General features: G+C 38.9%; 2 protein-coding genes across 8 annotated transcripts in view; one reads left to right on the top strand and one right to left on the bottom strand.

Annotated features, from left to right (window-relative positions):
• Positions 1 to 413: 413 nt before the first annotated feature.
• On the bottom strand, positions 414 to 19167 carry ccdc66 (coiled-coil domain containing 66). The gene is made up of 21 exons (XM_041783951.1): positions 19020 to 19167; positions 17287 to 17345; positions 14794 to 14816; positions 12782 to 12988; positions 12458 to 12698; positions 12230 to 12377; positions 11879 to 11976; positions 10872 to 10930; positions 9110 to 9202; positions 8553 to 8687; positions 8233 to 8468; positions 6940 to 7024; positions 6697 to 6855; positions 6527 to 6596; positions 3883 to 3963; positions 3341 to 3584; positions 2950 to 3172; positions 2748 to 2791; positions 2369 to 2556; positions 1406 to 1536; positions 414 to 1096 (listed from the first exon to the last, which is right to left on the bottom strand). Exons 1-21 carry the CDS (start codon positions 19028 to 19030, stop codon positions 995 to 997), a joined length of 2637 nt encoding a protein of 878 aa, XP_041639885.1. The 5' UTR covers positions 19031 to 19167; the 3' UTR covers positions 414 to 994.
• A 648-nt stretch (positions 19168 to 19815) lies between these two features.
• Positions 19816 to 25399, top strand: part of ip6k1 (inositol hexakisphosphate kinase 1) — a 74417-nt gene continuing 68833 nt past the window's right edge. For all 7 annotated transcript variants that reach the window (XR_005991727.1, XR_005991729.1, XR_005991728.1 and 4 more), the window contains exon 1: positions 19816 to 19985. The gene's annotated coding sequence lies outside the window, so the exon portion shown is untranslated. The remainder of the gene's footprint in view (positions 19986 to 25399) is intronic.

Below are 25399 nucleotides of genomic sequence, written 5' to 3'. Positions count from 1 at the left end.
ATATCTGTAAGTTTATAAAAGTAAGCTTCAAAATCATGAAAATGAGGCAGTAAAATCTGCTATGGGATGGTGTGGGCGTGTCTGTTGAATGAGCTGAAGCCACGCCCACTTGTATTCGTTAATAATGACTGACGGGTGGATTTCTGTAAAATGGATCGATCATTAAGCCAACATTTAAAGCCTATTGGGATTTTTTTTTTTGAAATACCATATCCTAAATACCACAACATATTTTTCTTCTGCACATTTACTGTTTGTAAAAATCTTCTGTAGGCAGGATGGGAAGCTGTGGCGGGCCTGATGTAGCCCCCGGGCCACCAGTTGATGATCACTGCTCTAAAGGATACCTCAGTTCAGTTATCACATGATTTATTAAACCTTAAATAAATAAAAAATAAACTAATGCAGTCAAACCAAAGATAACACATTACATTGAAGCAGGTAGAGCTCCTCGACCAGCAGGAAGCTGAAGAAACAGTCAAAAACACATTTTTCATCCAAGATAGAAAACAGCACAGTAACTCCAAACCAGATAAAGGTAACAAACGGAATACCTGTTTGGTACAGTGTCATTCAAAAAGTGCATCAAACACAAATATAAAATACATTCTTTCTACATTTAATATCAGCATAACAAACTCAATAAATGAGCAGGAGGGAGCATTTTTGTCTTTTTAGACAACAACTGGAGCAAAATGTGGGGAAAAACTGAAATGATGAGTTGTGTTTAAGTTTAAGAGGGTAATATGATGTGTGTTCTGTGTAAACCTGATGGAGCAGATTTAAACCAACATTTTGTATATTAAAGGTCAAATAATTCATCCCTTTAAGACAAGTTTATATCAGTCTCAGAGGTCCCCAGAACATGCCTGTGAACTTTGATGTAAAATCCTCATAGTGGCCCATCAAACTTCTGTTTAAAGGTGTTCGACTCTCGGTGTTCTCCCTGATCGCTGCTTTGAACACTGTGGAGAAGCCTCTCTAAAGTGAGAGGTCACATGCGGTGCGTTGCTGATGATGTCCGTAGTTCGCTGTCATGGCGTTTCAGTAACGGATTAAAGTCTGTCTCCAGCTCCCTCTGCTTCTGTAACAAACCCTGAAAACACAAAAACTTGACTGTAAGTCTGTCCACAGGATGAACATCAGTGTTCACTTTAGCCTGTTAAAATACAGTGCGTATAAGAAATGCATTAACTCTGTGACCTTTCCCATGGTTTCATACACAACTGTTATGATATTGATGCTTTGATGCCATTTTTTATTTCTTCCTCTGTTCATATGATCCAGTATTCATATGGCTTTTATCAGCTGTTTTTCTCTACAGAGGTGATTTCAGTGCATTAACAGTCTGTGTAGGATCATACTCATGCTTTAAAATGTTTGTGTGTTTACTGTTTTTTTTCACCTGCCGTAGCTTAGCCAGGCCTTCGAGAATCTCCTGCTGTCGGTGAGTGTGCGTACGTCGTAGTTCGGGGTGGAGGAGAGGATCTCGATGAGGAGGAGCAGAATGAGACGCTGAGCTCTGAGGAGGAGCTTCTGCAGACAAATACTTCTAATTTACTCCCTCTATACTGAAGCACAACAGTTGTTTCTTTATCTGAATCAAAGTCTAACAGAGTTCACACTTAAGGCCGGCTCAGACTACACTATTTTTTTGGTCATTCACAACAGAACCATATTAGACTATACCACAAAAATGTTGCTCCGTCTTGGCTGACAACGTGGCCACACTACAAGAGTGACCCTGACCTCTCGCCGTATGCTGACGTTAACACTGTCTCCCCTAAGTGCGAGTTCACAGGTTGACAGGGGGGCGGGTCAAAGAGTGTCTTTCACTCTACAACAGGAGTGCTCTATGTGATTGTAGCAGTGTTTTGCTCATAAAAAAGGGAAATAAACAATTATGGACTGGATTATGAATAATAAGCATGGATGTATCAAGAGAAGGATAATATGGACTGGCTCTCTTTCAGATAGGACTTAAGGTATGCATGTGATAACATAAATAAAATAAAGTAAAATTTACACATTAGTCTTAGGGAATAAAAGGGGATAAAAAGTAGTTAATCTTGTAAATAATGATGCAAAGATAAGGAGCAAATGTTCTTCTGTTATTAGACGTTAGGATTCACGTCGTTGATGTCAGGTCAGGGTGTCAAACTAGACGACGATGTAAGAAAAACTCTGACATGCTAGTCTTGTTGAATTGTGGTTGTGGGGCGTTCTTGGACGCGTCGTTAATTATGTCACACTACAAGACCGTTCATCGTTCCCGACGCTCTAAATCGGGCTAAATTTGTGTAGTCTGAGCCAGCCTTAAAAGTGTTTAAGAAGTAACCAGCAGAGGTGACAGGTGAGTTTGTCCTACCTGTGTTTGAGTGAGGTGGTGGAGTGTCTGCGGGCTCCAGAGGATCTAGATTAAAGACTTCATCAGTCCGGACATAAGGAACAAACTCCAGGACAGGGGGATGAGGAGGAGGAGAGGAGGAGGAAGAGGGGGAAGCCTGCTGACTCTGAATTCTGTTTCTAAGAGCAGGAACAGGAGGAGAGCGCCCCCTGGTGGACATAACAGGAGACATCAGGACAGTGGAGTGATTATGATTAATGGTTTAAAAGTTATTTAACTTTGAATAACACAAGTCTCTTCTTGGTGTATGTGGCAATGGCAATATCAAAGAGTTAATTAATTAATTAATCAATAGCAGATGAATAAAAATGGACCACTGGCCATAGTTTGAGCTGCTCACCTATCAGTGACAACTGCAGAGAGGCTGTGAGATAAACTCTCCACCTGCAACAGTTACAAACATTATCACACTTGCAAACAAAGAGATGATCAGTAGACAGCAGAGAAACATTTCTATAGGTCAGCTTGATGATAGGAAATGGACAATGTAAATAAATCAAATCTCAATCTGAACTCAGTATGAAGGTCATGGAGCCTCCTACCTTCCTGTTAGGACTTGTTCTGCTCTGTGTGGGGTTAGGGAGCAGATGGGGGTCCTGAGGAGGAGGAGGAGGAGGAGGAGGAGGAGGAGGGTCGGTTCTGGACAAACAGGTCCTCTCCTGCAGAGCCAGGAGCTCAGCCTGCCTCTTCAGTCGACTCTCCTGTCTGTGTTTCTGCAGAGAGGCCGGGTAACGCTCCGATGCCGGGACAAACCGTCGACTTGGCCTGCATTGAAGTGGGGCTGTCTGTATTATTTTTTGCCCTTACCAGTACTTCCTTTTATTTTTTTACTTTAAGCTTACATGGACATAAATATGAGGACATTATTACAGTGTGTCAGTGAAACAAACAAACCCAGTGCTCATATATAATGTGGTTTATTTGTGTTTTTACCTCTGTGTGTTCCACTCTGGCCTCCTCCTGTCTCTCCTGCTCCTATCTGTCCGAGCAAATGCCTGATACAGATCTCCTCCTCCTCTTTTTTCTGCTTGCACACAGATGTTCTCCTTGCCTGCTTTCCCTGCACGGCTCCTGTTGTTTGGAGGAGCAGCAGACAGGGAAGGAGGTTGCTGGTGATGAGAGGAGGCGTCAGGAGTCTGGAGTGTGGCAGCTGGGTCAGAGAGGGGGGGAGCTTCTTCTACAGGAAGACAGAGAAGGAAGGCTGAGTGAGGATTTCTAAATTACTGAAGAATGCATCCACATTAGGCCTTTACCTTTCCCCCCTCAGTCCCATATTAGGATTAAAAAATGTCTAAATAAAGCCACTTAATAAAGAAGTCTGACATAAAACCATGGGTTCATCCAAGCTACAGCCCAGACTTTAGAAGATGTGATAGAACCACTGTTTAAGGTTTTCTGACAGAATGAGTGAAAAAATAAAGAAGTGGAATTATTCTGCATCTTAGTTTTAGTAGCAGTAGTATAAAATAAGTTACCTGTCTGTACAGCCGTGTCTTTGTGCAGAGAGACTGAACTGTGGATCTCCTTCTCAGAAACCGCAGCATGTCTGCTAACAGCTGAACACAAAAAACAACAGGACAGGTAAAAACCTGACTTCTCTGTTTTGTTGTTCATCCTTCAATATTTTATTATTATTTTATTAATATTTTAATGCCTTTTGTTTGTTCATAATAGGAGAAGAATAAAGTTAGAATTTGCACCTCTTTATAAGAGTATTTTCCAAAAGTCACAACTTCAATCATCACAACATTGTATTGTTATTGCACAGGTTAAAAACATTTAAATTAACATCTTAGCTCTTCAACTACATGACAGAGTTTACATGAGACATGAGGAGTGAATCACAACGATCTTGGATTGAAAACTAGTCAGTTAAAAACAATTTACCTGGCGATTAACCAAATGGGAAAATTGTTTCCTAGGAACATCCCTAGTGATTACAAACAAGTAATCAAAATGAAAGGGGCTCCATGATGTGATGCAAACAGCAGGTCTTGGTGTTACTGTAACTGTACTGATTAGATCTTTGGAATTATTTGTTTTGGCAAACACCTTTTGGTGCAACTCAGACACATCCTCAATGATGTTCCTGGGGTCCTCAGGTGTTTCTGGTCTTTCGACATCATATACCCTCGCCCAGGTGACCCAGCAGGGGTGATCAAGTCCCAGCTTTGTAATTTTTGACTCCAGAACTCCAATTACTTTATGTGAATATCCGATTGATTCCTGTTGAGAAGATTCCCAGAGCATAATCAATAAAATAACAATATCTGTGAATGCCTTCAGCATTCACAGCAATTAATGACACTCTAAGCTGATATTAAGCTGTAACTCTGAACATAAACTAGTACCAACCTGGTTAGGAGTTTAAACCCATATGCAGTAGGTGATGTAGGCAAGTTAAAAGAGAGCCAGCTTCAAGATAACAGGAAACTTAAGCTAGGTTTCCATCAGGTGGTCCAATTTGATGAGTATGGTTTGGTATGGTTAATGTAAGCTTTGCATTGCTATGGAAGTGTGCCAAAAAAGTAGTACAGTACAGGTCTTTAGGACCCTTTCCAACTTTTGATGATGGAAATGCAAATAAACATGTACCAGCCATACCATACTGAACCAGACAGCTCATTGGAAAAGACCTGAACTCATGTCAGTCCCTTTAATCTGAGCATGTTTTGGGATCAGAAATTTAAGATTTAATTGTTTGAGTGTAAAATTTACAAGTTAAATTAGCTGTGTGTTAAAGACTTTAAAGAGTAATCCATTAACTATTCAGTCAATTAAACATCAACATGATTTGAAAAATGCCCATTACAAATTCACAAAATTAAAAGAGATGTCTACAAAGCTCTTTCTTCTTAAACCAACACTCCAAAATATCAGACCTTTTCGTTTACTCTCATAAATGCACAAAAGCCCGTAGTGGCTTACATTAAAGAGGCTGGGAGAGCAAAATTTTCAAGTTTTACTTGGACAAGTACTGAAATAGTAAACTATCAAATTTGCTTTAGGGCTGAACAATTTGGGAAAATAATCTAAATGCGATTTTTTTTCCCGCAATATTGCAATTGCGATTTAATATGCTATTATTTCTTAAACTCTTCATCTTATGTATTTTCCAGCAAACACAAGCAATAAATCATTCTATACTATTACCAACACAATAGCAGATTGAACCAGGGCTGAACAACTTTGAAAATGATCGAATTGGGATGAATTTGACTTATACTGCAAACTGGATATTAACTGTTGCATTAAAGGGAATGATCATTTTATGTCATTCACAAATTTAATAAGAAAAACATACAAAAATGAAGAAAGTAGGTTTTTTGTAGATTATTCCAAAAATATGGCACTTGAATCATTGCATATGTAATGCATAACTAACCTGACACGCCAGATGGATTTGTTCCGCACATCCATCTGGAAAATCTTCGATACACAGCGTTTGGATAAGGGCTGAGGCTTTGAAAAAAACTCGGAGGGTGACTGGATGATTGTTCTGTCTGTCACATCTTTACAGGCCAATCAGAGCAGTAAAACATGTGACATCATCGCCGCTACCAAAGTGTGCGTGCGCAGCTACCGAGGAATAAACTCCATAAAGAACTGCATAACGCGAACCATGGCGACTATAGACATGTCAGTACAAAATTTTTGTCATTTTTGAAAATAACTCAATGCTGTTCTTTGCTCTTCTTTTAACAAAGAAATGTCATCAAGTTCTGATAAAACTGACACTTTAGCAGCATCCACGCCTATGTCTTCTGCCATAACGACACCGGCCTTTTGTTGCTGCTTGCTTACATCACATCTCCGCCGTGCCAGAAAGTACGGCCCCTCATCGCTGATTGGTCCTATCACTTTCTAAACGGGCCCAAATGGTTCAGATGGGAGCTTTGCAAGATGGATTCGCCAGTGAGAAACACGGAAACGGGCATATCCATCTACTTTTTAAAGTTAATGCATGACATCCCTTCTGCAAAAAAAGTCAAAGAAATATTGCATCCTGTGCAATTTGAAAATTGCAGCAAGCCATAGTGCGATTTGATCTAATATGGGATTAATTGCCTGGCTCTAGTTTGTTTGCAAATAGCTGTTCTGTGCAGAGGCTCCACTCACCACTGGTCTCCTGCGTCTGCTGTTTTTGCTCCTCTGGTTTCCTTTGGGGTTCTTTTGTCTGATGGTTTGACTAAAAAACAAATCACTGATGATACAACTAAAAAAAAAGGTGACTAAAAGAACAAATAAACATGTAAAATTGATAACAGAAGTATTGTGCTTGCCCTGACCTTCTGCTTCTCCCTCTGTGTATCCAGCTCATACTGTCTCTCCATCCTCTCTCTATCCTGTGCCAGCCTCTTCTCCTCGGCTTCCTCCTCCTCTCTCCTCCTTGCCTCCTCCTGCTCCCTCTGCAGCCGTCGCTCCTCCATCTGAGCCTCGATGTCTCGCTGAAGGAGGGAATGTAAACGTGTGAGATAAATCCTTTGTTTCCTCCTGTGTTGAGCAGTGTTACCCCCTCTCTCTTCTCCTACCTGCTGCTCCAGCTGTTTGAGCCTCCTCCTCTCTCTCTCTTCTATCTGTGCCGGGTCCAGCAGAGCGGTCATTGTCCTCAGATGGCTGAACAAAATACAAGAATACAAAAGACATGAAACACTCAAAACAACCCTCATTTATCTTTGAAAATAGTCCAAATCATCTTAAATTAAATTTTGGACTCAAAGACAGTCACACTGACAACAACACTGTTAAAATAGCTCAGGCACAGTGGCTTCCAGAATTCTCAAATGGAAAAAGTTTTGCACAACAGGGCTCTTCCAAGAGCTGGTCACCCAGCCAAACTGAACAATCGGGGGAGAAGGGCCTTAATAAGAGAGGAGACCAAGAACCTGATGGTTGCTCTGATTGAGCTCCAGAGATCCTGTGTGGAGATGGGAAAAATTTGTACAAGGACAACCATGACTGCAGCCCTCAATTCTAAACGTTATGTCAGGAGTAAACCAGGCACCACTCATTACCTGCCCAATACCATCCCAACAGTGAAGCATGGTGGTGGCAGCATCATGCCGTGGGGGTGTATCTCAGCAGCAGGGACTGGAAGACTGCTCAGATTTGAGGGAAAGCTGAATGGAGCAAAGGACAGATATCCTCAATGAAAGCCTGTCCTGCAGCACTCAGGATCTCAGACTGGGCCGAAGGTTCACTTTGAAACATGACAATGACCTTAAGACCACTGGTGTGACTGTGAATCACCCAGAGCGGCCCAGCCAGAGCCCTCACTGGAACCCTAGCGAACATCTCTGGAGAGACCTGAAAATGACTGTCCATTGACAGTTCCCATCCAACCCAACTGCGCTTGAGAGGATCTTCAAAGAAGAGTGGCAGAAAATCCCCCAGTCCTGGTGTGTAAAGCTTTCTGGGTCATATTCAGAAACACTCAAGGCTGTAACTGCTGCCACAGGTGCTTCAACTCAGTAGTGAGCAAAGGGTCTGTGATATTTCTGTGTTTTTATTTTTAGTATTTCTGCAAAAATGTCTAAAATTCTGTTTTCACTTTGTCATTATGGGGTACTGAGTGTAGATTAATAAGAGAAAAAATCAATTTAAACAACTGTGCAACATAAAAAAGGTGAAAAAATTACAGGGGGTCTGAATACTTTCTGAATGCATTGCATGCTGTTGATTGGTTGTTTTATTTTGGTTACATACAGAGCTGATCTACAACCCAGAACTGAGGCAGTGTATGCTGAAAATATAAACTTTAACAGTCAAATTGGTGAATAAACCAAAATTTACAGACCTTTTCAGATCTCTCTTTTCTCTCCTACCTGGTTCTGATTTGGTATCCACTGGTTATATCCATGCTGGCTCCTCCCACACTCTCTGCTCCACAGCTGCTCATGGCCTCCCACACCAGAGAAAGACTGGACGAGGGCTCCCACTCTCCTCGATCTGAGCTGTTAGACGGGGCTGGAGGTGGAGCTGAGGGAGCTGCTGTGTGGAGGAGAGGAGGTTTCCTCTGCAGAGAGTCAAAGTGTGTGGCCCAGAGCTCGTGATCCTCCGTCTGACGGGATGAACATAAAATACAGAATGAAGAGATGGAAACAGAGCGGACCATCACGGTCCTAAATCACCATCTCTACTTTACCTGGCTCTGCAGGAGTTTCTCCCGTCTCCTGCGCTCGTTCATCTGTTCTCTCTGTTGGTCCAGCTCCTCCAGCCAGCGTCTCCTCTGCTCCTCTTTCCTCTCAGCACTCAGCACCTCCTCCATTGGAGTCACTTCCTGGAGAGAGGACATATTTCAGGATCCAGGGAAACAAATAAAAAAATCTCTGATTTAACACTGTCGTCATCAGTTTGATTTTCTAACAAACTACAGAAAAAAGTCTTAAAAGAATACATGAGCAGATCTGAGCCTTTGAGAGAAAAAGCATCAATAAAGGCGACAGGTTGGGAAGTATAAGGAAGTCTAAAACTTTTTTATTGTCTGCAATAACTAAGAAGGGTAAAACTTCAGCTGTGTAAGGCCTGTTTATGATCTTTATATTAAAGATCCTTTTCCCTAAGGAAAAACACACAGTGGCATTGATTTCCTCTCTTGTATTCATAAATATTTCACCAACATATGGGTTTGTGGTGTTGTTAGCTCATTAAAGCACTGATTTGATTCTGATTGTAAATAAAGACTTTGCAGGTGAGATTTACCCCGACTCTGAGGCTGGATCTGATGGCTGCTGGCTGGTCTCTGTAGCTGATGGAGGTTTGAACAGATAACAGACTCTCTGTATCCTCCTCCACCTGGAATAGACAGAGAGAAAATATCTGGTTCAGTGTAACGATAGATATTTAAGTCAGGTTAGATCTGGTGTTAGTTCTGGCAGTTTTTTTCAGAGATGGGGACTCAAGTCCGCAACTTGGACTCGAGTCGCACACAACAGTGACTCAAGACTCAACTCGGAGACGTGATTTGAGAGTTGTGCACAATCTTTTGTTTTTTAATGTTTCCAACATCATCTCCAATTCCCCTGTAACTCTTTACCCTAGCATTCCTTTCCCTTTAACCTTTCGTGTGTCTTTTACGCAGCAGCAACAGCTGCCCTCCTGTCATCCTCATCTGCTTTCATGCTGCATAACAATGACACATACAAACACCACGCTCACTAGGGGTGGGACTCACTAGTGGCCCCACAATACAATATTATCACGATACTTGGGTCACAATACGATGTTGTGATTTCAAACATTTTGCAATACATTGAGTATTGCGATACTATATATTGCGATATACTGCGATCAATACCATTTTTCCAACTGTTTAGCTGGTTTAGCATTAGTCTTGTCCTCATGATTTTCGCATTTCTGCAGTATTTTATTTTCATGTAGCACTTCTTGCAAACCTTATTCATGTCCATCTCATTTCTGCCCTGCTTGCATTCCTAGTGTCCTTCCCCTCATGCTGCCATGTTTGTTTTACTTTCTCCTGCTCTATGACTGTCACCTCTGCCAACCTCTTTAGACAAACAGTTGATTTTATTTTTCCATTATCACAGACTTAAGTTCATATTAGAAATTACAATACAATATATCACCAGACAAAATATCATGATACTATGTTGTATCGAGTTTTTTTTTTTTCTCCCACCCCTAATGATCACATACACACCTACACTGAAATGCACTGAAACATGTCGGTAGTGTAGACTTCAAGCTTCAGTCTGTTGAGGGCAAAAGTTTCAGAATACTGGAGCATGAACACTAGAACTTTCTCCTCTTAAAGCTCCTCTCTGAGCATGGAGGATCAGTGTCAGCGCTGTTTGTGTGTCTCTGTGTCACTGCGTGAGCTTTGTTAAAAAAATATTTGGTTAATTTTCTCTTAAAACTAAATGTTTACAGGGAACAAATAAATATTAAAATCTCTGCATCTGGGTTGTTAAGAGAATGCTACTTAAAAGTTTGACACGTCTAAATCCCGATCTTAAAACATCATGGCTTTTGAATGTCCATCAGATCAGTACCAACATTTTAGTCTCATTTTACTCTCCTCAATGAAAATTAACCTGAACTCTGTCAAACATTTTATTATAAATTAATTATCATAAATTATTTATGTTTAGTTAGTCCTAGTCTTGTCATCCTTGTTGAACATAGTCGATTAACATTTTTAGTTGACTAAATTAACACGATGAGATCCTGACTCCACCTGCTGCTCTTGGAAACAGGATTTCCAAAACACTGTGCATCATAATTATATTCAAAAAAAAAAACTTGACATAAATTATTAGATATATACCTCAATGGGTTAAAAGGGTGGGAACATTTCGAGCAAATTAAGGGTAATATATGAAATATGGTTACAAAATGTTTCTTGAGGATTATCTGCTGTTATTTGCAGTCAAGAAAGCCACAGTCATCAAAAAATAGTGACAATAACTATAGAGATGACATAAAGGATCAGTATGAGCTGTACCTGGAGTCTGCTGGAAGCTGAACGCTGCTGCTTCTGCTGCTTCAGAGCCATCTGTTCAGCTGATGTACAAACACAAAGAACACATACAGAAAAGTTTACTTAGCAGAATGTCTCAGTGTGTTTTCTCCTTTAAGTCCTTCTTTCATCGTTGTTATAATCCAGTTCCGGGTTTCAAACTCAGTCACAGTAGGATCTAGATACTGAATGTAGGTCCAACCTGAGAGCCTAAAAGAAGCAACATTTAACCATAAACTGTCAACCTCCTTTTCACCAGTAATAAATTAAAGGAAAAAAACTTTAAAAGATACAATTCAAAATCATGAGATAAAAGGAAGATTGAATTTTAAATTGTGAGCCAAAAAGGTCAAAATATGGGATTAAAAGTCAAAATTAGGAGTTGAAAAAATAAAATATGAGATAAAATTTAAGTCATGAGTTCAAAAGGCTAAAATATAAAATAAAAATTTAAAACCATAAGTTTAAGTCATAATTATGAGATGTAAAATTGAAAAATATGAAATAAAAACACAAATCTTTTTTTTCACATTCCTTACTTTTTATCTATTTTTCTGCTCTTTACTTTTTCCCATTTTTATGACTTAACAAGGATATTTTAAAACACCATGGTAAAGTTTACATTGTTAAACTGAAGGAAATCTGCAGACCTCATACAGGTGGGCCCGTTGTAATAGAAGTATGATATGATCTTTCAGGCCAGGTATAAATGTACTATGAGCCGGATTTGGCCCCTGGGCCTTGAGTTTGACACCACTGATTTAGTTCTTTGTCTATCAATAATAAAGCCCTTCTCTTTCTTACTTGGTGTTACTTTGAAGGTGTTCCTGTGAATTCACTGGGTCACACTGTGGTCAGTAGTTCACCTTTAACGGCCACCTTAGTGTGGGTAATATCAATAGTGCTTTTCTCTGAATAGTGTTATCTTTTATCAGGACCTTGAGTCAGTACTAAAGTTTAGTTTCCTTATACATGTGTTTGTTTGTGTATACCTAGTTCTCTCCTCCACTGAGCCTTCTTGGCATCAATGGCGGCCGCTCTGCTCTCTGACACTCGCTCATCCATCCAGCTGAACAGACATCCAGGCAACCTGCACATAAATCATGGTGCTATTAACAGGTGCAATCCACTTTTTGTTGTTTTGGCTCAAAGAATGGTAATATACATGGGTTGTATGGCTCTAAGAAATGTGAAACACAGCCTGTGACCTCTGGAGGTCTACCTTTTCTGATCCAAGTATAAAAACATGAACCACTGGCTCAGTATAAACACAGAATCCTGCTCATTCATGGTTGTCTGCTAAACATAACCTTTTTGTCTCCTAGAATTGTACATTTCCTCACCTGTTGTTTTTGTCCTGTGAGCTTCCAGGTATATCAGTAAGTCCTATTACATCTTCTTTGGCCTTTTCTCCACCTCTGTCCTCCTCCTTCATCTCTCCTTCTCCCCCTTCATTGGATGAGGAGCCAGATTTAGAGCCTGTCTGATTTTCTATCATAAAAACATAACACCACATTAACGAGGAATGAAGGTCTGGTGATTAATATCATCATCTCATCACTTAAACTTACCCTGGATCTTGCTCTTCTCTGGTTGGAGTTGACCAATGCTGGCATTCTGGACCGTGCTGAGGATCTTCTGAAGCTGCTCACTGGTCAGACACACCAGGCCTTCCTTCAGTCCTGTATCTGGTGTGTCCTTCTGTCCCTTCTTACCCCTGGCTTGTGTCCCACTGCTCTGAGGACGTCCTGGTTTCCCATTGGCTCTCAGAGCGACAGTAGTGGTGCTGTTTTTGTGTCTGTCTGACTTCAGCTTCAGAGGTTGCGCAGAAACATGAGCCGTCAGAGATGGAAAACTAAAACAAATATCCATGCTAATAAACCTGTTCTTCTTACCTTGGGTAAAACTCTACTATTGCTCCCTGTGGTGCTCTTCCCTGTGTTGGAAGTGATGGGGGCAGCTGCTCCTCCAATCTTGCTCCTGCTTTCTTTGTGCCTCCCTGCCTGCTGTCGAGCAGTCGGATTCTCCTCTTTCTGCACCTCGTCCACACATGACGGCTGCCTGGAGCTCAGGATGTTACCCGCTCTGGACCTGCAGGATGGCTGCTCGGAATTTAAAAAAATCAGATCAGAAAAAAATCTAAAAAGACAAAATCACCATACGTGTATTCTCTCCTCCCAATCTTTTATAACATAGACCTGTGATAAGTGCAATAATATGTAGTCATGCCTTCTTTTAATCACCAATAATTGAAGGAAAACTTGTGCACACTGTCTCAATAATACAAACAGGTCTGCAGAGCTTTCAGAAAGTATTCAGACCTCCTTCAATTTTTTAATTTTGTTATGTTTCAGCCTGATGCCACAGTGTTTAAATTCACTGTTAATCTCAGTAATCTACACCCAGTACCCCATAATGATGAAGTGAAAAATAATTTTTGAATTTTTGAATGAAAATAAGAAAAAGGAAAAAATACAGTATTCAGACCCTTTGCAACAACACTACAAATTTAGTTTAGGTTTCACCCATTTCCCTGGATCTTTGCAGAGATATTTCTGCACCTTGACTGGAGTCCACCTGTGATAAATTAAATTGATTAGACATAATTTGCAAAGGCATAAAAGGCCTCACAGCTGACAATGCATATCAGAGCAAAAACCAAGCCATGAGGTCAAAGGATGTGCCTGCAGAGCTCAGAGACAGGATTGTTGCAGGGTATGATCTGGGGAAGGCTCCAAAAATTTCTGCTCCCAAAAGCACAGCGGCCTCCAGAATTCTCACATGGAAGAAGTTTGGCCCAACCAGGGCTCTTCTAAGACCTGGTTGCCTGGCTAAACTGAGAAATGGAGGGAGAGGGGCCCTAGTAGGAGAGGTGACCAAGAACCTGATGGTCACTCTGAATGAGCTGTGTGGAGATGGGACAAAGTTCCAGGAGGACAAAACATCAGTGCAGTCCTGCACAGATGTGGGCTTATGATTGAGACGCAAGCCTCTCCTCAGTGGAAAACACATAAAAACCCACTTGGAGTTTGCAAAAAACACCTGAAAGACTCTCAGACCGTGAGATTCTCTGGTCTGATGAAACCAAGATTGAACTGTTTGGCCTCAGTTCTAAACATTATCTCTGGAGGAAATCAGGCATCTCTCATCACCTGCCTAACTCCATCCCAACAGTGAAGCATGGTGGTGGCAGCATCATGCTGTGGGGGTGTTTCTCAGCAGCAGGGACTGGGAGACAGGTTGGGGTTGAGAGAAAGCTGGACAGAGCAAAGGACAGATGTCCTCAAAGAAAACCTGTTCCACAGTGCTCAGGATCTCAGACTGGGCCAAAGGTTCACCGTCCACATGACAACGACCCTAAGCACATAGCCAAGATAACACAGGGGTGGCCTAGGGAAAAACTCTGTGAATGTCCTGGAGTGGTCCAGCTAGAGCCATGACATGAACCCTATCAAACATCTCTGTAGAGGGGCTTCAAATAAGTTCTGAGTAAAGGGTCTGAATACTTGTGTCACTGTGATATTTCTCTTTTGTCTTCATATTTGCAAAATTCTGAATTTCTTTTCACTTTGTCATTGTGGGGTAGTGAGTGTAGATTAATGAGAAAAAAATGAATTCAAACAAATGTATCAGGCTGCAACATAACAAGACTGAATGCACTTTATGTTGGCAACATCTTAGTACCAACTAAATTGTGTGACAGTGTTTTCTCTGTTTCAGCAGCTTTAGGTGAACATGTCACTATAGAGCTGTCATTATTTCAAAGCTTCATTACTTTTGATTACTATCCATCATTAAAATAACATAAATTATACCCCATTTAAACATGTGACATTAAAATGTATCAAAAATGTTGATAATCTTACAAGTAACGTCTAAAATCAATGTCCAAAAGCATCATTCCTACCTTTGCTGGATTCTTCTCAATACCTGCAAAAGTAGAAAGACATGACATTGAACAGAATTGAATTTTCACCACTCACCCAGGTTCATTTTCACTAAAACATAAGAGGTCTAAAATAAGTCACTGCACGATAAACTAGGCATCAGCATCCACATCAGCTAGTTTGTAGACATGATAAGATTTTTCCAGGTGAACCTGTTCAACAATTATTTTTCTAAGATGATATGCTTGAATTTTAAGTTGACTTAAATCAAAATAAACTTATCCGCGGCTAAACTAACAATACAAAAATATATTTGTGCTTAATATTGAAATTCAAAATAAAAAATATTAAGTAATTCAGACAACTTAATTCATCATTGAAAGGCAATTTGGTTTTACAGTCTACCACACCTTATTAAAGCAATTTAACAATTTCAGAAACAAAAAAGTCAAACAGTCACAGCAGCATACAGAAAACCACATTTACAGTAGGGCCTGGCAATTAATCGAAATTAGATAAAATGGCAATATGGCCTGCTGCAATTTTTAAATTGCAGAAGGTGCAATACCTAAAATTTGTGTCAAAATACCAGTTTAAAACTTTTTTTGCAGCAGAGATGTAATGCATTACATAATTATGCAAGTGGCATGTTTTAGAATAGTCTACAAAAAATCCTACTGTCTTTCTTTTTGTACTTTTATCTTATTTAATATGAGAATGACATAAAAATGAGCACTCGCTTCAATAAAAAAATACAGTTAGCAATATGAGTCAAAATCATCACAATTAGGGTTTTTTTTATTGTTCAGCCCTTGTTTAGTCTAATATTGTGTTGGTTGTAATATAGAATGCTTTATTGCTTGAGTTTGTCGGAAAATACAGAAGACGAAGAACTTAAAGAATAATCTAATTTCAAATCGCGATTGCAATATTGGGTAAAAAAATTGCAATTAGATTATTTTCCCAAATGGTTCAGCCCTAATTCACAGTGCCAACAGATCAGCAGGAAAAACATGGTAGTGCAATTAACACAATAAATACAATGTCAAAAAACCATTAAAAGTAAGACACACATGAGACTTAAAGTTAGCATGGACCACAAGTCAGTTTAGCTTCCAGCATTTAGCAGCCTGATATCTAAAGGGATAAATGAGTTTGAGTATCTGTTGGTTTTCCCTGGGGGTGCATGATAACGCCACCCACAGGGCATTAGGGAAATGTCAGAGGAGAGGATGTGGCCAGGCTGATCTGTTATTCATCTGGCTTTCTGGACCACACATTTCTTCCAGAGGGAGCTCAACACCTAGTTGGGCTCCAAAAAATCTTTATTCACAGATGTGAGGGATGCACAGACACTTTGGTTTAACATCCATACCTGCCGATACCGGCCCTGTTGACAGACATCAGCCAAATATTGTGGCATGAACAGATACTAGTAGCCAGTGTTTATCTGCTGTGTCCAGTCAATTTTATATTGTCATCTAGTATACCTAACAACACATACCCAGAGAGGTGTTTTTTATTAGCCAGAATAAGTCACCTATAGGTAAAAGTTGATCTAAAATCATGATCAAATGTGAGAGAAAATGCTGGCACAGTGGGTGCACTATATCAAAAGAGGTAATGAAAAAAAACATTGATAGTAATGTAAGGCAGGGCAGCTATAGGACTGCCATAGGGGGGCAGGGCTCAGGTGGCAGTGTGTCTGAAGACTCAGAAGCACTGAGTCTTGAGGATCCAGAGTGAGGATCCATGTGGTGACTACTGGCTGCTGGGCATTGTGTGCCGGATGTTTCACTAATAAATGGCTGGATGACGAGGTTTGAATGAATTTCCAATTTTATATTTTTTATATTATATTTTATATTATATTTTATATGTATTAAGGGATGAGAGTAGTGTAGGTTGATCATGTGTTATTCATATTTAGGCTGTGCGGGTGCAGGGCAACTCGGGAGAAGCTGGAATGGACTTGTCTTTGTCATAGCTGAATCGGTATGTGATTTTATTAATGTGTGTGTGAAATTGGAATATTGGTTTTGGATATGGTGGCTACTGTGGTTATTGATTATTGCTTTTTCTGTGTCATGGTTTTAAAGGACAGTCGGGCATGATGAAGTAAAGAGAAAACTTATGCCACTGTTTTACTGTTTGTGTGTCAGGGCTTCTATGAACTGACTCGCCACTAAAGACGGCACTAATTACTTGACAAACGGCTAATAAAACTATGTAAAGATAATCCGATCTTGAGTTCGTGCTACTTGTGTCCATAACTGGCGGGGAACCTACATAGCTTTGTTACATTAATATCGACATTTATAAAATTGCTACTTTAAACATTGGTATTCAGCCTATTTTTCACAATTTCTGCATCTCTACTCAAACTTCAGTTACAATGATTGATGCTTCATTCTTCAAACCAATCATACTAACCTATGAAGAAAAGAAAATGAAGACTGTATCTTTCCTGTAAAACTGAAATGAGAAGAATTAGATGTGCTTGAAGGTCTCACCATGACTGAGCAGAATCAACTTGGGCTTTCCATTTTCCAGTTCAAACAGCAGACCATCTCTATTCATGGAAAAGGGGGAAAATATCAGTCATATATTATTTGACACATAAGAAAAATCTCTTTAATTATTTTCACTTTCTCCTTATTTTATCATGTAGTGTACTTCTGCAAAAAATAAAAAGTAAAAAAAAAAAAATATATATATATATATACATATATATATATATATATATATATATGGGGATATAAACCTAACCCAAGAAGCTTGAAATTTTGTGGTAATCTTTGACTGTGATTTTGATTGTAAGGCTCACGTACAGGTGTTATATCACTTAAACAAATGCCTAAGTAAGACCATATCTCTCTCTCTAAGCCAAACAGAGAGACTAATGCACAGTTTTATTACAAGCAGGCTAGACTACTATAAAAATCTCCTTTCTGGTCTCCCAAAGAGTACAATAATTCAGCTTCAGTTAATTCAAAATCTGCTGCATGAGAACTGACAAAGATCAAAAGGGGAGCACTCATTTCAGCAATTTTAAAGTCCCTACACTGGCTTACTGTTAGTTTATGTGGTGGTTTTAAGATTCTTTTATGAAATTAGTTTGCTAGTTAGTTTCAGAGATGGTCCCAATTTATGAACTAGGATGACTCCTCAGATCCTCTGTTTCTTCTTACTGAAAAGGTTGACGATGCTGCGTAAAGGTATTACACTCAGAGACAGGGGAACAGCGCTCCAGAAGATCTGAGAATACTGAGACTTTAAAACACAAGTTGAAAACTCACTTAGAGCGCACTCACACTAAGCAATCAGTACCGTGTCTGGGTGCGTTTTTCAGTCTGGCTTTTATGTAGTACTTTATTATTTCATACTAATTTGTATTATAAAAATAATTGAATCTATTTCATTTTTATTTTCGATTCACATTTTAAATTTCAACTTTGGGTTTTCAGAGTTTTATTTATCTCTAGTTATAACCATCTTAAATTTTATGTCCAATTTAAAAGCTTTTAGTTATTTAAGATTTTTATTTAATACTTTAATTATTGTTTTTATGTTATCAGTTTGAATGTTTCTTGTTTTATTGTGGCTTTACCTTTTATAAAATTCTCTTATTTTGTACTATCATTTGAATTGCATCTTCTTTTAATCACCCATCTTTTTATAGCTATTTTATTAGATTCATTTTGGTTTGCATCAGTCTCTAAATACTTTTACCATTCTGTCAGGAACGTGTCTGCTCTCTTGCAGAGCACTCTGAACTGCATTTGGATTTATTTGAAAGGTTGTATTTGAATAAAGCTTGAATGAATGACTTATAGGATATTAGGTGCCTGGGACATGTATTCATGTTGTTGTGCCATCGTAATTGCTTTATTTTTTACTAATAGCCTATGCCCGCTTATAATTATGATGTTATTAGAACCTTTACTCAGTTTTTTGTGTTTGAATTTGTTTTTGCTCCGCCACATTGACAAAACGACAGCCCATTAGATATTTTGAGTTTTTATTGAGCATTTCTAAGACACTCTGGAAATGTTGCTTTAAACTGCTAATACGTAACAGGTTTTGAGATGATCTCCTGTACAGAAAATCAAATCAGACGAATAGCCTCTGTGTGCTCTGATTCGGTAGCGATATAAAAATCAATCATATTTCATTACGACACAACTGGACAACTGTTAGCCTAGCTTAGCAACTGATAATCTGAGACAAACACAAACAGACTCACCCGAGATTCATAACGACAGGGAATATTTACCAGAAGATGGATACCTTCGCCAAAAGCCGTTTAAAACTTTAAACAGACCGTTGATAAATAATTCATTATTGTACAAAGGTGCCTATATCAACCTCTGGACTGACCGCACTGTCAGTCACACTGCAGTTCCTGCTCGTTAAATTGTGTACGTTGGTTGCTGACAACGACCAAGAACGACTTCACTAATTGGTTCTTTCCATTTCAATGTGAGAACAGCAGCCAATCAAAACTCTTCTTTTGACTCCCCTTGACGGTTGCGTTCGACTGTGATGCATTCAGGGAGACTGGGGTTTTATTGGGTCAGTGTACTTTCTGGCAGAAAGTACACTGACCTTATTGCTAAAGGTGAGATCAATTGGCCACATCATAACTATTGGACTGCTTATCTGTTCAAAACTCCAAAACAATGCCTCTTTTTCATGACTTTTTGTTAAATCAAACGTGAATGCTCACCTTAATAGTCCTCACACGGTTTTGAACGGATATGAATTTAAATCCGTTCAACATACTGTATAATCACTGTTCCAAATGAATACAGTCATATTTCCGACCTCCAAAAACGTCTCTTTCATTAACAATAACCAAGAATATAAACCGTTATTTCTTTAAGCTGTCGATGACATTTCCGTCGAAGTTTGAAATTTTGATGACAAATTCTTTCAGCTCACGAAGCCTCGAAGGATGAGGAGGTAAATTAGGACGGTAATCCCTGAATTATGCTGTAGGTGGCGCCATGTAATCACAGTCATACAAATGAAGTGTAAAAGCCAAACAGGCTGCGTTAGCTTCACTGTAATGACGTTAGCCTGGATGTTTTTTCCACCGTTAACGAGTTTGGATACCAGGGACCGACATCCATGAACCTCTCCGGTCTCTGAAGCAAAGCCACTGTGACCTCCACACAGTCATCTCAGTGTCATCCCGGCAATTCTGACGGTATGTTGTTATTGTGACAGCTCGGTGCCTCTAACCGGGGAGACTGCGTAACGTCAAACCGTGATGTTAGCTGTTTAGCTAGCGTTAGCATGCCAGGCTACTCAAACGGTAGTTAGCGTCGAACTAACGTCTGTGTTTTCCATCAGTGTCCTGGATATGGAGCAGCAGTAAAATTGGGCTTTTAACCTTCATTTCATTACACAGCGTGAGTTTTACTTTTATTTCCAACGAATTTGAGATGAATGTTGCGGACTTAGCTTGCTAGCGTGTTGTCAGGCTAAGGTCAAGAAGCTGGCCAGTCTGACAGCTAACGCTAACTAATATGGTACCCAGGAGTCTATAAACGTGTTGTATGGCAGCCTGCCACGGAGCTACCAGTCAACAACAAGACCACAGCCTAACGTTATTATCAGGCTGGTACTGAAAGATGAGCTGGTTTTGTTTGGAGCCTTTAGAGGTGGGTGTCTAAAAGTTTCATTAGCCATTAGGCTAGCTCGGTGGAAATATAATACTGGATTATTGAGGCTGTGATACTTTGGATTCATAGATAGGTTACAGCAGGGTTATGTGAAAGATTATCAGCAATAGCAAGGTTATAACTGCACGATATGATAATACTGCGACTCTGATGGCTTGGAATTAGATTGATTTGTTTCGGGTAAGGTTGCCAGCATTTTTATACTTAGATGTTTTTTAATCAATATTTGAATGGTTGATTGTATAGACAAGTGCTGAAATTTTAAGATCTTTCTGTCTTGGAAACGTGGTGTACAAAATTAATGAATCCTCCAAACACTATGGGGAAACTCGTGCACACCAGCTAAATTGCACAAGTATTGCCAATGTTTTGAGCATGATGATTGCAAACTAGAATTTACCAAATCTAGGGGTAGTATTTCAGCGTTTGATGTCATGGTTTTATGTTAGATTTCTAACATGTTTATATTTAGGTTATAATTGCGGGTTTTTTAAGATTCTGGTTAAACAATATTGGAAAAAACTCCAAGGCTGCACGATATTGTTTTATGGCGATAGCTGATATGTCAATATTTCCAAATCAGTTTTAGCCGATATCAATATCAAACTGTCAATGACTTATAAACTTCAGTAATTGTGGTTGCACCTCCTGCAGTTGCATCTAATTTCAAATAAACAGGCACAAACTTTGACGCATGTCATTACTTTTGCTCTTGTTAAAAAATGAACATATATATTTTCAAAATAAACTCAAGTTATATGGTACAATGCATTTTAGCAGTTTTACATTGGTTGTACCGCCTAACAGTGAAAGTGTACCTGCTCACCTGTGACTGAAAAGCTTGAAAAGGGTTTACAAACCACTTCACTCTGCTATGAGTGTCAGCTGGTGTAAAAACAGATGATAAATTATGCCTCAGTCTTTCTTTATCACTTCATTTTAAAATAAAAGTCCACTGATTACCATGCACCACCCTGACATTTAAAACTTGCAAATTCAGGGACAATAGTTTTTTGATGCTCTTACTAGCTTTTAAATGATCCATTTTAATATTATTTATTTATTTGAAAATTTCACCTATAAAATAATGCCAAAGTGCTTTAATTCGAATTTCTCACAATTAAAATGCCATTTAACAGTGTTAACAATCTGTTCATTTACTTGGAAGGTATGCCACCTGACCTTTTTTGGGATTGAGATCCCAGATTATGAAATGTATTATACAAATATTGTGAAAATGCATTTAAACAATGTAAGTTTAACCCTTTGCCTACTGAGTCTAAAAATGGCGATTTGGAGATATTTTGTTATTATGGCTGTAAAATAGTGAGGAAATGCCCTAAGTCTGAGAGCTTTGGTCCCTTTTCCCAGGAGTACTTAAACTTGACTTTTCAACATCTGTTTAATGGTTATTGCACATTATATGGAGTTGTCAGCAGTTTAAAAGAAGAAAAACACAAAAATGGATTTGTTTTTAATGGCATTTATGAGAAGAAATTTTTAAAGATTTTTTTTAGTTTGAGCAAACTTTCGAGGAGTTACAGTGTTGAGAATCCATGCAGCAGTCTCGCAATACTTCTGGTGCTTCGCTATGAATGCCCACATCATATGGTTGCAAGTACCGTAATGAACCATATATGTGCATATGCCCACAATTCTCAGCTTTCTAACACCACTGGAATTTTTGTAAACATTCTGATTTAAGGCCAATGTTATTGCCGTGGTATTGTTTTGATTGAGAGTCCACTGTCATTGATTGAATCATGCCACAATAATTTAATGTTTTTATACCTTTGTATTTTTATATTTTAATGACTTCAGTATAAGGAAATAAATAAGTGATAATATAGGTGAGTTGAGATAAGAATATAAAGTGCAATAGATAACTTCTCAATTAAGAATCTATATTAGCTGTAGCTGTTTGCTTCCTATTTCACTTAAATCCAAAATGAATCCATAAAGCAAGTGTTGCTTCTTCATCACTTGGTCAGCACCAGTTTATCTAAAGGCCGGCCCAGACTACAAGAATTCAGCCAGATTTAAGCCCGACTGCGACGTTGCAGTCGTCAAAACTCGGGCACGATTTTGAGAGTCAGGAAAGACAAATGGTCTTGTAGTGTGACATCATTAATGACACGTCCAAGACACCCCACGACCACGATTTAACAAGACTAGCATGTCAGAATTTTTCGTATATCGTCGTCTAGTTTGACACCCTGACCTGACGTTAACGACGTAAATCCTGACGTCTAACAATAGGAGAATATTTGCTCTTAATCTTTGCATCATCATTTAAAAGATTTACCACTTTTTTATTTTATTTTATTTACGTTATCACATGCATAACTTAAGTTCTATCTGAAGGAGACCCAGTTCATATTTTCCTCCTCTTGATACATCCGTACTTACTATCCATAATCTAATCCACAGTTGTTTCTTATGATGAGCAGAAGGCCGCTACAATCACACAGAGCGCTTCTCTTGCAGAGTGACTGACACTCTTTGACCCGCCCCCCGACGACCTGTGAGCTCACATTCAGTTGCGGAGACGGGGATGACGTCAGCATACAGTGAGCAGTCCACTTCACTCTTGTAGTGTGGCCAGGCTGTCAGCCAAGACAGGACAAGATTTTGGTTACATAGTCTGACATGGTGCCATTTTGAAACAGTCACTCTGTTTTTCATTTTTTTAAAAACAGGGATCGTTTAACTGGAGCTAGAACTTCGCTTTTTGGAGCTAACAGTGGACTCTATGGTGTTCAGACAGAGTTTGTTTTGCTAGGTTTACTCCTGCAGTATACAACGGCCTGTTGTGCTACTCATGTTAAGCTTCTGATTGATGACACACACAGCCAACAGCTGATGGATGTGTGACTGTCAGACTGTGAGAAGAGGAGACATGACGCGGCAGCGACTAAGTCAAAGTTACAAAGTCACAAATAGTGGCACTATGAGCGAGTCTGCACGCTTACACAAACTCGCGGAGACTGCACAGCTTTCCAGCAGCAGCATTTAATCATTTCTAACGGTTATGATGAACTTAGTATGCATTTGCGGATCATGTACAGCCCCAAGTAGTGCATGCAGAGGAGGGGGCGTGATCTGAATGAGTCATGGATCAGCTCTGTTTCTTCATTAGCTGTCAAACCAACAATTTTAAAGTGTTCAGGGCGTCTTTGTGATCTTTTATAATTTCCAGTTAGGTATTGTTTTCTGTCAGGAAAGCTGCTGCTCCTGATGTCTGGGCAATGTTGATCTCATGAGATGATTTTCACCTCAACGAGACATCTCATGACGTTATGATCTCATGGCACAAGATCTCATCACACCCCCTATTTTTTATGCTCTTTTTTATTTTTGTTGCAATAAAAATGAAATATAGTAATGTATAGGAAAGACTGAGTTAAAGCTCTAATTTCAGGCAGTTATAACAACACTAGGTGTGATAATGGCCATGCCGTGTGCTTATTTGTCATTACAGATTCACTGATTGTACAAATCAGGGGTTATGCTGTCCTAAACTTACAACTGAACCCATTGCAGATACTGACATGTATGCTATTCTCATCACTTCTTTTGGTGTAATGCTCCCACAATGCAATCATTTTTCTTTTGTTTAACCATGACCAACGTTTGTCAAAAGGGGATATTGGCGGATACTAATGTTAAAGTGATGCATCTGTGCATTCCTACTTGTCACAACTGCTGCAGGAGTTTTTTTTATCGCATTGCTTCATAGAGTAACTTTAATGCATTAGTTAAACAAGGTGCTATCCTTTAGCCCCCATGCATCTCTAGTGCTGTACAGATGATGTTTCTGGCCTCTTTGCAATGCTCTTGTTCTGTCGCACAATACCAGAATTGAAAATTCTTGCATATCACTGTTAAAAATCCAGTGATGTTGATACCAGTTTTAACACCATGGCAACAAAAAAAGATAGAAGTCCTATCACCCAGTTTGGGTGATATGTTGTGTTAACACAGGGGTGTCAAACTCAACCACAGAACGGTCCGGATTCTGAATTAAGGTCTAACCTGAGGGCCTAACAGGGTCCACATTTAACCAAACTGTCAGCCTAATTTTTCGCCAATAATAAATTCTGGGGGAAAAAATGAGCAATTTTGATCAATGATTTTGAGATTTAAAAAGTCAAAATGATAAGTTAAGGCTCAAAATCTGAGATAAAAAATCAGACTTATTTGTACAAAAGGTCAAAACATGAAATAAGATGTAAAATAATTCTTTTAAAAGGCGAATATAAAAAAAGCAAGTCACAATCATGTTTTTAAGGCAAAGATATGCCTTTAAAATGGAAATGATATGGACCTATGGGTCTGGAATAAAGTATAAAGTAAAGTAAAGAAATGGTGCACCTGAAAGGTCAAAATATGATATAAAGGTTGAAATAATAAATTGAAAAGTTCAAAATGTTAGATAAAAAGTCATATAATCAATTAAAAAGGTCAATATTTGAGATAAAAAGTGAAAATAATAAATTGACAAAGTGAAAATAGGAGAGATAAAGTCAAAATTATAAATTGAAAAGCCATAATATTAGATGAAGTCAAAAAAATCAATTCAAAATGGTCAGTATTTGAGATAAAAGTCCAAATAACAGACTGAAGTCATAATTTGGTAATGCAAAATTGAGGTTTTTTTTTATTTTAAGTTATTTCTACTTTTTTTTTTTTTTTTTAATTGGAAATTTTTACAAACTAAGGATTTTTCATATCATTAAGGTTAATTTAACATTTTTATACTGGAGGAAATCTCCAGACCTCATATTTTAGGGCCAGTAATAATAAGAATACGATATGATCTTGTGGGCTGGGTGTAACTGTACCACGGGCCTGATTTGGCCCCCGGGCCTTGAGTTTGACACCCCTGTGTTAACATATTAGAAATAAATGGCAAACTTCCACAGACTGTCTAAAC

Source organism: Cheilinus undulatus, linkage group 3 (genome assembly GCF_018320785.1).
Source record: "Cheilinus undulatus linkage group 3, ASM1832078v1, whole genome shotgun sequence".
Taxonomy (NCBI): Eukaryota; Metazoa; Chordata; class Actinopteri; order Labriformes; family Labridae; genus Cheilinus; species Cheilinus undulatus.
The sequence above is the reverse complement of the archived record's forward strand: the minus strand, read 5'-3'. Positions and strand labels throughout refer to the sequence as shown.